The sequence below is a fragment of the Chiloscyllium plagiosum genome, unplaced genomic scaffold, assembly GCF_037043375.1.
Source record: "Chiloscyllium plagiosum isolate Xiang-an unplaced genomic scaffold, Cpla_swu_hap1 HiC_scaffold_31, whole genome shotgun sequence".
Lineage (NCBI taxonomy): Eukaryota > Metazoa > Chordata > Chondrichthyes > Orectolobiformes > Hemiscylliidae > Chiloscyllium > Chiloscyllium plagiosum.
Genome location: NW_028270169.1, coordinates 31,590,062 through 31,602,636, shown reverse-complemented (window position 1 = coordinate 31,602,636; position 12,575 = coordinate 31,590,062). Strand labels below are relative to the sequence as shown.

At 41.1% G+C, this 12,575-nt stretch overlaps 1 protein-coding gene across 2 annotated transcripts in view; it reads left to right on the top strand.

Annotated features, from left to right (window-relative positions):
• ggnbp2 (gametogenetin binding protein 2) overlaps nucleotides 1-12,232 on the top strand; it is an 88,022-nt gene extending 75,790 nt beyond the window's left edge. For both annotated transcript variants that reach the window (XM_043718557.2, XM_043718556.2), the window contains exon 13: nucleotides 11,550-12,232. In XM_043718557.2, coding sequence (XP_043574492.1) covers nucleotides 11,550-11,747 — 198 coding nt within the window. In that variant the 3' untranslated portion in view covers nucleotides 11,748-12,232. The remainder of the gene's footprint in view (nucleotides 1-11,549) is intronic.
• Nucleotides 12,233-12,575: the final 343 nt, after the last annotated feature.

Genomic DNA, 12,575 nt, shown 5'->3' with positions numbered 1-12,575 from the left:
ATATAACGGAAAATTTGATTAACTATAAGATGAGAACACTAGCTGCAAATGCCAGTTTTGTGCAGCATATATTACAAAGCTTTGAAAAAAGAAAGATACTAAAATTTCAAAACACCTGTCTGCCAAGTATTCAAACTTTCAACAGTTGCAACGTGGTAGTGCCAAAAAGGCTGAAGTTAAATATATAATAGAATTGAGAGGAAAAGAACTGGTTGACTCAGTGACTGGCTGCAAGCCACTATCTCTCAGTTCAAATCTCTAAACTTAATATATTGGAACTTATTTTTCTTTCTCCAAATTAAACTATTCATGGCTTTTTGTAAAATTGCTAGATGCAATAGTTTCTTTTTTAAGAACTGGTTTTCAGTTAAAGTGGGACACTCTACCAACTGTTATATTTGTCACTCGCTACCTAGCAACAATGCCAAATAACAGGTTGAATTCTTTGGTTTCTTGAAAGAAACACTTTACACAATTGTGTAAATTTGTGCTGCCACTTGGCTGAATAGATGAAGTTGTTCAATGTCAGTTACATTCTGAACGTGAGATTTTGAGATGTTGGGGGTGGGGTGGAGCAATAATTGAGTATGGTCTTTAACTAATGCATTCCGAGCAATAAAGTAATGTGGTAATGGCTTCGGTTGACACATGGAAATGATATTGTTGCCAGAACAAAAACATGATTGAAGGCAACATCATACTCTGAGCTATAGGATCTTTAGGCAAGATAGAGGAAGGTGTAAAAAGGGTGGTGCTGTAGTACTTAAAGAATAAAGTACTGCAATAAGGAAAGATATCTTGGGAGGGTCCTCAAACGAGGGAGTTTATTATTGGCCCCCAGAAAGTCAGCAGGAAATAGAGAGGGCTAAATATGTAGACCGTTCAGAGGTGTGTAAGAGTAATAATCAGGTTATTATGCGAGAGGATTTCAACTTTCCCAACATAAATTGGGATAGTCATAGTCTTCAGGACTTTGAGGCAGCATGTTTCTTTATGTATCTTGGAGTTTTTTTTGTCAAAGCTTTGACAAAGCGTCAGTTAGACTCGAAACGTCAGCTCTTTTCTCTCCTTACAGATGCTGCCAGACCTGCTGAGATTTTCCAGCATTTTCTCTTTTGGTTTCAGATTCCAGAATCTGCAGTAATTTGCTTTTTATTGGAGTATTTTATATCTACATAGAAGGCCCAACAATGGACAGCACAGTGCTAGATCTGATTCTGAGAAAAGAAGCCAGGCAAGTGTTTGTGACAGTGTGGGAACATGTAGGAGATAGCAACCAGAAAATGGTACAGTTCAAATTTGTTCTGTACAAGTTAATAATGGCCTTCAAAGGGTGGGTTTTGACTGGGGGAAGGCAGATTTTATTAAAATAAAGCAGGATCTGGACACTGGGAACAGCTCCTTGCAGGTAAGTCCACAGTAGAGCAATGTTTGGGGGGTGAGCATTCAGAAAAGAGGTTGGGAGAGTACAGGTCGAACTGCTCCTACATTTCTCTCTAAAGGGTACATGTAAGTTCAGAGAACTGTCAAGACAATTCCGGACTGGATGAGGAAGAGGAGGTAGGGTTTTTAGCAAGTCCACAGTTAGCAATTCAGCTGCAGCCATAAAATAATACAGGAAGTGCAGGAGGGAACTTAAGCAATTAAAGCAATAAAGAGGCAAGAAAAAGGACTTGCCAACAGTGAGGAAAAGGAGTGAGTCAAACAGGGCAGAAAGGAACGAAGCAGAGATCAAGGTCGGACTGATAAATTAAACTGCATTTATTTCAAAGCAAGAGGCCTAACAGGGAAGGCAGATGAACTCTGGCATGGTTAGGAACATGGGACTGGGATATCATAGCAATTACAGAACTGTAGCTCAGGGATGGACAGGACTGGTAGCTTAATGTTCCAGGATACAAATGTGACAGGAAGGACAGAAAGGGGGGCAAGAGGAGGGGGAAGCGGCCTTTTTGATAAGGGATAGCATTACAGCTGTACTTAGGGAGGATATTCCTAGAAATACATCCAGGGAAGTTATTTGGGTGGAACTGAGAAAGGGATGACCATCTTATTGGGATTGTACTATAGACACCCTAATAGAGGGAAATTGAGAAACAACTTGTAAGGTGATATCAGTTATCTGTAAGAATAATAGGGTGGTTATGGTAGGGGATTTTAACTTTCCAAACACTATGGGACTGCCATAGTGTTAAGGGTTTAGATGGACTGGATTTTTGTGTGTACAAGAAAATTTTCTGTTTCAGTCTGGATGTACTTATGAGAGAAGGTGCAAAACTTGATCTACTCTTGGGAAATAAGGCAGGGCAAATGACTGAGGTATCAATAGGGGTGCACTTTGGGACCAGTGACCATAATTCTATTAAACTAGTGATGGAAAAGATATACCAGATCTAAAAGTTGAAGTTCTACATTGGAGGAAGGCTAATTTTGATGGTATTAGGCAAGAACATTCAAAAGTTGATTGGGGCCAGATGGTCGCAAAAGGGACGGCTGGAAAATGGGATGCCTTCAGAAATGAAATAATGAGAGTCCAAAGACTCCTGTTAGGATGAAAGGTAAGGCTGGTAGATGTACAGAATGCTGGAAGACCAGAGAAATTGAGAGTTTGGTTAAGAAAAAGGAAGCATATGTCAGGTATAGACAGGAGAGATCAAGTCATAGTCATAGAGATATACAGCGTGGAAACAGACTCTTTGGTCTAACCTGTTCATGCCGACCAGATATCCCAAACCAATCTAGTCCCACCTGCCAGCACCCGGCCCATATCCCTTCCAACCCTTCCTATTCATATATCCATCCAAATGCCTCTTAAATGTTGCAATTGCCTCCACCACTTCCTCTGGCAGCTCATTCCATATGCGTACCACCCTCTGTGAAAAGGTTGCCCCGTAGGTGTCTCATCTCTTTCCCCTCTCACCCTAAAGCTATGACCTCTAGTTCTAGACTCCCCAACCCCAGGGAAAAGACATTGTCTATTTACCCTATCCATGCCCCTCATAATTTTGTAAATCTCTATAAGGCCACCCCTCAGCCTCCAATGCTCTAGGGAAAACAGCCCCAGCCTGTTCAGCCTATCCCAATAGCTCAATTCCTCCAGCCCTGGCAACATTCTTAAAAACCTTTTCTGAACCCTTTCAAGTTTCATAACATCCTTCCAATAGGAAGGAGACCAGAATTGCATGCAATATTCCAACAGTGGCCTAACCAATGTCCTGTACAGCCGCAGCATGACCTTCCAACTCCTGTACTCAATACTCTGACCAATAAAGGAAACCATGCCAAACGCCGCCTTCACTATCCTATCTATCTGTGACTCCACTTTCAACGAGCTATGAACCTGCACTCCGAGGTCTTTGTTCAGCAACACTCCCTAGGATCTTGCCATTAAGTGTATAAGTCCTGTTAAGGTTTGCTTTCCCAAAATGCAGCACCTCGCATTTATCTGAATTAAACTCCATCTGCCACTTCTCAGCCCATTGGCCCATCTGGTCAAGACCCTGTTGCAATCTGAGGTAACCCTCTTCACTGTCCACTACACTTCCAATTTTGGTGTCATCTGCAAACTTACTAACTGTACCTCTTATGCTCGCATCCAAATCATTTATGTAAGTGACAAAAAGTAGAGGACCCAGCACCAATCCTTGTGGCACCCCAGTGATCACAGGCCTCCAGTCTGAAAAACAACCCTGCACCACCACCCTCTGTCTTCTACCTTTTGAGCCAGTTCTGTATCCAAATGGCTAGTTCGCCCTGTATTCTGAGATCTAACTTTGCTAATCAGTCTCCCATGGGGTAACTTGTCGACCGCCTTACTGAAGTCCATATAGATGACATCTACTACCCTGCTCTCATCAATCCTCTATTACTTCGTCAAAGAACTCAATCAAGTTTGAGACATGATTTCCCACACAAAGCCATGTTGACTATCCCTAATCAATCCTTGCCTTTCCAAATACATGTACATTCTGTCCCTCAAAAAAGTGAATCCTTAGCTCATAAAGGCAATAGGAGAATACTTGGAGAAATCAGGAGGACAAATAGGGGGCATAGCTTTGGCAAATAGGGCTTAGGAGAATCCATAGCGCGCTTACAAATATATTAAGAACAAAAGGGTAAGTAGGAACAGAATAGGGCCCCTCAAAGATCAGCAAGGCAGCCTATGTGGAACCACAGGAGATAGGGGAGATGCTAAACAAGTATTTTGCATCAATGTTTACTGTGAAGGTCCTGGAAGATACAGAATGTGGGGAAATAGATGGTAACATCTTGAAAAATATCCATATTAAAGAAGGAAGTGCTGGATATCTTGAAAGGCATAAGTGGATAAATCCCCCAGGACCTGATCAGGTGTACCCTAGATCTGAAGCTAGGGAAGTGATTGCTGGGCCACTTGTTTAGATATTTGTATCATCGATCGTCACAGATGAGATGCTGGAAGACTGGAGGTTGGCTAATGTGGTGCCACTGTTTAAGAAAGGTGGTAAGGAAGAGCCAGGGAACTATGGACCAGTGAGCCTGACATCGGTGATGGGCAAGTTGTTGGAGGGAATCCTGAGGGACTGGATTTACATGTATTTGAAAGGGCAAGGACTTATTAGGGATAGTCAACATGAGTGTGCGTGGGAAACCATGTCTTAGAACTTAATCAAGTTTTTTGAAGAAGTAATAGGATTGAGGGCAGAGCAGTAGACATGATCAATATGGACATCAGTAAAGCCTTTGACCACATTGCCCATGGGAGACTGGTTAGCAAGGTTAGATCTCATTGAATACAGGGAGAACTAGCCATTTGGATACAGAACTGGTTCAAAGGTAGAAGACAGTTTGGTGGAGGTTTTTCCTTTCAGACTGGAGGCCTGTGACCAGTGGTGTGCCACAAGAATCTGATGGGACCACTATTTTGTCACTTATATAAATGATTTGGATGTGATTACAGGAGGTATAGGTAATAAGTTTGCAGATGACACTGAAATTGGAAATGTAGTGTGGGAGTAGAATGTGAAAGTGAGTGTACAACAGGATCTTGATCAGATGGGCCACAATTGGTTAATGGGTGGCAGATGGAGTTTAGGTAAATGAAAGGTTCTGCATTCTGGAAAAACAAATCAGAGCTGGACTTGTACACTAATGGTGAGGTCCTGGGAGTGTTGCTGAACAAAGAAACCTTTGAGTGCAGATTCACAGTTCCTTGAAAGTAGTGTTTCAGGTTGCTAGGACAGTGAAGATGTTTGGTGCGCTTTCCTTCATTTGGTCAGAGCATTGAGTATAGGAGTTGGCACGTCATGTTGCGGCTGTACAAGACGTTGGTTTGGCCACTTTTGCGTGCAATTCTGGTCGTCTTCCTATTGGAAGGATGTTGTAAATTTTCTCTGAAACCTTTCAAATTTAACAAGGATGTTGCGAGGATTTGAACTAGAGAGAGGCTGAATAGGCTGGGCCTATTTTCCCAGGAGCGTTAGAGGCTGAGGAGTGACCTTGGAGGTTTATAAAATCATGAGGGGCATGGATTGGTTAAATAGACAGTGTTTATCTGGGGTGGGGGAGTCCAGAACGAGAGGTGTAGGTTTAGGGTGAGAGGGGAAAGATATAAAAGGGACCTATGGTCAACTTTTTCAGAGGGTGTTGCATGTATGGAATGAGCTGCAAGAGGAAGTGGTGGGAGTTGGTGCAATTACAGTATTTAATGGGTGTATGAATAGGGTTTAGAGGGATATGGGTCAAGTGCTGGCAAATGGGACTAGATTAGGTTAGGATATCTGGTCTGCATGGACGAGTTGGACCAAAGGATCGATTTTCTGTACTGTATATCTCTATGGCTCTATGATTAGGGACCTTGTTGTGAATGAAAACTTTGAGCTGTGATACAGGCTTGACCAGATCAAGATTGACGAAGTTGATCTGCTGGAAATGTTGGAAAACCTTGATTAAGTCCCCAGGGCCAGACCATATTTATCAGAGACTGCTCAGGGAAGCAAGAAAGGAGGTTGCTACGCCACTGGCGAGGATCTTTGCCTCCTCACTCTCCAAGGGAGTCGTACCGGAAGATTGGAAGGAGGCTAATGTTCTTTTCAAGAAAGATAATAGGGAAATCCCTGGCAATTATAGACCAGTCAGTCTTATGTCTGTGGTCAGCAGAGTTTTGGAAAGAATTGAAGGATAGGATTTATGACTTTGACAAAGCATGGTGTGATTAAAGGCAGTCGGCATGGCTTTGTGAGGTGCCGTCAATAGTATAGAGGGCAACTACAGGCTGCGGCGCAACGTAGACAGGATGCAGAGCTGGGCTGAGAAATGGCAGATGGAGTTTAACCTGGATAAATGCGAAATGATGCATTTTGGAAGGTTAAACTTGAATGCTGAATATTGGAATTAAAGGCAGGATTCTTGGCAGTGTGGAGGAACAGAGATCTGGGTGTGCAAGTACATAGATCCCTCAAGTTGTAACCCAAGTAGATATGGTTGTTTAAGAGCCGTGCGGTTTTGCTGCAGCTCTAAAAGTCCCTGGTGAGACCAAACTGGAATATTGTGTCCTGTTCTGGTTGCACTACTATAGGAAAGATACAGGCTTTGGAGAGGGAGCAAAGAAGGTTTACCAGGATGCTGCCTGGACTGGAGGGCTTGCCTTATGAAAGGCTGAATAAGCTCAGACTTTTCTTTCTGGAGAGAAGGAAGAAGAGAGGAGACCTGATCGAGGTATACAAGATAATGAGAGGAATAGATGGTCAATAGCCAGAGACTTTTCCCCAGGGCAGGATTGACTGGCAAGAGGGGTCATATTTTTAAGATATTAGGAGAAAGGTGTAGAGGAGACGTCAGAGGTAGGTTCTTTACGCAGAGAGTTGTGAATGCATGGAATGCGTTGCCAGCTGTGGTGGTGGAAGCAGAGGCATTGGGGACATTTAAGTGACTGCTAGATATGCACATGGATAGCAGTGAGTTGAGGGGTGCATAGGTTGTTATTATATTTTACATTAGGATTAAACCTTGGGCCAAAGGGCCTGTACTTTTCTATAGTTTATGTTCTAATCCATGGTATTTGATAAGTTAATTAAAAAGAGGTTAACCAGGGAAAGTAGGACCCATTAGGGACCCAAGGGGGTGACCTCTCTGTGAAGCTGTAGGATATTGGAAGGGTGTTGAATGAATACGTCCCTTCTGTTCTCACTCTGGAAAAGGAGAGCTTTAGTACAGAATTCGGGAAAAGGGACTAAGGAAATTGCACCGTTTGACATAGGAAATGGGGGAAGTCTTGGAGCCCCTGTCATGTGTAAACAGACACCACCTCTAGCTGAATGAATTGTATCCCAGTCTGCTGTAGCAGGTCAAGCAGGATATTGCAGGTGACCTGACTCATTTTTAATTCCCCTCCACCATGTGGAATGTGCCAGAGGATTTGAAGGTTGACTAATGTGGTTCTACTTTAAAGAAGGGTGGGTAGAGATGAACTAGGAAATTACAAACTGGTGAGTCTAACATCAATGGTATGGAAACTATTGGAGAAAATACCGAAGGAGTGAATTCACACCATTTGGAAAGGCATAGAATAATTAGATATGGTCAACATGGCTTTGTCAGAGGGAGGTCTAGAATATTTTAAAATGTGACTGTGTGTGGATGAGAGAAGCTCAGTTGATGTAGTTTATATGAATTTCAGCAAAGCATCTGACAAGGTCCCACGTAGGAAACTGAAGGTTAAAGTACATGGAATTGAAGGGAACTTGATGAGATGGATCAGAAACTGGCTGTGTAATCTGATACACGAGGTTGTTAGAAAGCAGTTTCAGTGACTCGAGTCCAATAGTGAACCACAGGGATCAGTACTAGGACCCTTTTTTATTGTTACATAAATGATATGAAAATGTGGGAGTATTAAGCAAATTTGCAGACAGCACCAAGATTGGCAGAGTGGTTAATAAGATAATTGAAGGTTATATGAAGATATAGGTGGATTGATCAGAAGGTAGATGGTATTTAACCCTGGAAGACCAAACAAGATGAGCGTATTTAATAGCAAGACACTGGGTAGCTTACAAGAGCAGCGGGACCTTGGGGTAATTATTCACAGATCCCTGAAGTCAACAGAGCAAGTGAATAGGATAGTTAATGCAAAAGAGGTACTTGCTTTCCTCAATCGTGGTAAAGAATATAAGAGCAAGGAGGTAAAGTTGGAGTTGCAAGAGCATTGGCTAGGCCACAACTGGAGTATTGTGTACAGTTCTAGTTGCCTCTCTGCGGGAAAGATGTGTTAGCATGGGAAGATGTACAGAGATGGTTCACCAGGATGTTGGCTGGGATGGAGACCCTCTTTTTGGGCTTCTTTAAAGCAGAGAAAACTAAGGGGGTACATGTTTGAGAAGCATGGACAAGGTGAATAGAGAGCAGCTGTTCCCCTTGGTTGAGGGTCAGTCACGAGAGGGCATCATTTTCAGGTAAGTGACCGATTGAGGTGATTTTGGGGAAGAGGCTTTTTCACTCGCAGGTGGTGGGAATCTTGAATATTTGAGCAAATCATGGAGGCTGGAAATCTTTTAAAAAAGGATGAGTCCTTCAGCTATCATAACACTGAAGGATATGGTATAAGTGCAGGAAATTGAAATTAGTGCACTTTTAGTAGTTATGTCAGTGCAAACCCAATGGGCTGAAGGGTCTTTTCTGTGCTGTATGAATCCCTGGATCTATGACCTCTGCTGTTCTCTTGTGGTACAATTCAAGTAGCTATAGACATTAATGATGAATCGTGGAAACCTGGTGAGGGCTTGGGTGTAACAAAGTGAGGTGATTTGTAACCTTTTGTCATTTTCTGATATTTAATATTAACATTGCTTGTCAGCCCAAGCCTGGATATTGATCCTGTTGCTGCTACCTCTTTTAGTTTCGATTGGAGCTAAATGTTGTTAAGTGTTGGAGTTAGTTACATCTTGGCACAGCCAGACAAAGTGTAAAGTAAATGTGTCTGGCATAACCTAAACAGAAAATGTTATTCAGCAAGTGTTGCTTTAACGTGAAATGATCCCTTGCTAATTGGACTCATTAATTGGACTAATGTTGATTGCAAGGTTGGATACCTCAGCTGTTCCCCCACCCCCATTGATTAAGAAAAGTCAGTTTCCTAGGTTGGGGTTATTACTAGATGGGGGGGGGAAAAGACTGGTTGACTCAGGAAATGCTGTTTCTGATGCAGACTCTTAACTAGAGTAATATTTTCAAATCTGTCCACCTTTGTGTCATAGCTTACCACAAGATGGAGCTCATTCTAACGTTTTTCAACTGAAAAACTAATATCTGCTAACAATCAATAGAGGATCTTGTGCTGCAGTGGGAATGTTCCTCCTTCTGGGCGAGAATGTTCAGGGTCAAGTCCCACCTGCCACGGAGGTGTGTTATAACTCATCCAAACAAGTTCATTTTGTTTTTCTAACAATGAACTAAGATAAAGATTCAATAAACACTAGCCATCAGGAGAGGCTGAATAGGCTGGGGCTGTTTTGCCTGAATCTTCGGAGGCTGGGGGTTGACCTTTTTTATAAACGTTTATAAAATTAATGAGGGATATAAATAGGGTAAATAGACCAAGGTATTTTCCCTGGAGTCTGGGAGTGCAGGACTAGAGGGTATATGTGAGAGGGGAAAGATATAAAGTGTCCTACGGAGCAACATTTTCATGGAGAGGGTGGTGTGTGTATGGAATGAGCTGCCAGAGGAAGTGGTGGAGGCTGGTACAATTACAGCATTTAAAAAGCAACTCGATGGGCATATCATTGGGAAGAGTTTGGTGGGATATAGGCCAAGTGCTGGCAAATGGGACTAGATTAGGTTAGGCTATCAACATAGGTGAGGCCAATGTGGACAAGTTGGGTGTTTCCATGCTGTACATCTCTAGACTGTCTGGAGTATTTATTTAAACTTGAAGAAACCTTTTGCATGTGATTTTTAGTCCCAAACCCTGATTTCCACATTTTTCTGCATTTCTATGACAATCGTTACAAATTGGTTTTATTTAGCTCGGCTACAATTTTTTTCTTTTTAATATTCTTAAACATAAAGTTAGTAACTATATTAATCTTCAGGGTGTAGGTTTGCTCGCTGAGCTGTAGGTTTGATATCCAGATGTTTCATTACCTGGCTAGGTAACATCATCAGTGGCGACATCTAAGTGAAGCAAAGCTGTTGTCTCCTGCTTTCTATTTATGTTTGTCCTGGATGGGGTTCCTGGGATTTGTGGTTATGTCATTTCCTGTTTGTTTTCTGAGGGGTTGATAGATGGCATCTAGATCTGTGTTTGTTTATGGCGTTGTGGTTGGAGTGCCAGGCCTCTAGGAATTATCTGGCATGTCTTTGCTTAGCCTGTCCCAGGATAGATGTGTTGTCCCAGTCGAAATGGTGGGTTTTTTTTTCATCCGTGTGTAGGGCTACGAGGAAGAGAGGGTAGTGTCTTTTTGTGGCTAGCTGGTGTTCGTGTATCCTCGTGGCTAACTTTCTTCCTGTTTATCCAACGTAGTGTTTGTGGCAGACCCTGCATGGAATTTTGTATATTAATCTCAACAAACTTCCCTTTGGCCAGTAATAATACACTCCCCTCCCATCAGAAAATTTGGGTGTTCAAATTCCACTTGAGAATTTTGCATTGCCAAGCTAGATTAAGGCTTGATTTCAAGTTATGAAGAATTACTGTTGGAGCAATTCATTTTAGATGCTGCAAAAGGTCCTTAAGGTGCTGGAACATTTTTTGATGCAAGAGCTTTACATATCAGACTGGTAGAGGGGTAATGTTATTTGACTAATAAACCAGAGACCCAGGCTAATCCTCTGGAGATTTTAGATCTGTCAATAGCACTACAGCCAGTGTGAGATTGATAACCAGGCTGTTTTCATTTTGAAAAATGAGCTCTATTTCTGTAATGCTCTTGCTCAGAATTAATTAATTTAGCAGTAACTTTTTTTTAAATCTCCATCTAATGTAGCCTCTGCATCCTGTAAAATACACCTAGCTTTCTTATTTTGATTAAAGTGGAAAATTTAAATCTTCAACAAACATTGGTTAGTAGCTCCAGATTTTGTTAAATTTGAATATTCTTAATGAATAATTTTTAAATCAGATAAAGTAGGAACCTGTAAGCTAAGTCTGGCGGAATTTGATCACTTATATACACTTCAGAAAAGCTACTGAAGTGAATGTGAGTTTGAGGTAACAAAAATATTGTTTCTGAAGTATCAAAGTATCTCAAAAGTACCTTAATAGTAAATTTGTTTGGTGATGACTCTTGTGTAAGTTCCTTTTTAAGTTCTGTAATTGCAAATTCAATATCCAGTCATCATAACCCCAATAACCGCCTCAAATCAGTAATCTTTGTAAAGTACAATCTCCATCATCAATATCCACCAGGTCAGGCAACTTCTGTGGCGAATAATGTTTTCATGTCAGTGACTTTATAGTAACTCTTGTTCTGTTCTTTTAATGTAGCTCACTGCTGCTTGATTAAAATTTGAAGTACGCCAGTCCTAGTTTTGCAAGTTGGTGCTTAATTTGCAATGGTTTGATTTTTCAGGAAGAATCTGAATGTACTTCTGAGGAAGAGATTTTCATTACCCAAGATGAAATTCAGGCATTTATGACTAATAATCAGTCTTTCTACATCAACCGAGAACAATACCGGCAACATCTGAAGGAGAAATTTAACAAATATTGTCGCTCCAATGATTACAATGTCTGCAATGGTTGGCTGACGACAGCTGGTGTAAACTAGCAAAGAAAGCTTGAAACAGAAGCTATCCTTTTCTACACAAACACACTCAATGACCACTGCGCCTTCTCTCAATCTTAAGAAATATAGATTTTTGTTTCCTTTAAAAATAATTTTACCTTGAACAATTGGTGGTGTGGTTTATTTTATTTTTCTTTCTACACTCTCCCAGGCTGGTGGTGGGGAGCACATTTTTGCTCATCTGCTTTCTTGAAGCTTATGCAGTATTCAGCCAGATGTCTGCAAAAGCTTACTTATACTTTTCAACAAAGCCTCTCCTCTCCCACTCACTAAATGTTTCTCTTTACTGTGAGAATTATACAAATGTCTAGTGACGAGAGATGTCCTACCAATAAATGTGTACAGAGAAAAATGAAACTTCTGATTTAAGGTTTTACAAAAGACATCCATTTAAAATGATGTTTGGATGTAATATGTACAAGCGCAATGTGCAGAATTTACAAATAAAGAATATTTATTGATATGCATATCAAATTGTGTTGTGTTTCTATGATCAAATTGTATATTCTAAAAATCGAAAACATGCCTCAAACACTGAATCTGCCATAATTTTATTTGGGTACAGACCAGCTGAAGAGATATACTTAGCATATTTAAACAATTTCATTTTGATTTTGTCTGAACATAAATCCTTTTTATTACTTCAGTGCTGAGGATGCTTTGCATGGGGTGAACAAATACAAGATTTCTCCACTATCTACTGCAGCAAGAATTCTAGAAGTTAATTCTTGTGGTTGAGAAACTGCTGCCTACGTATACTGTTACTTCAATTTATCCATTGTCCAGCTAGTTTAATGGGCCTACTGGATT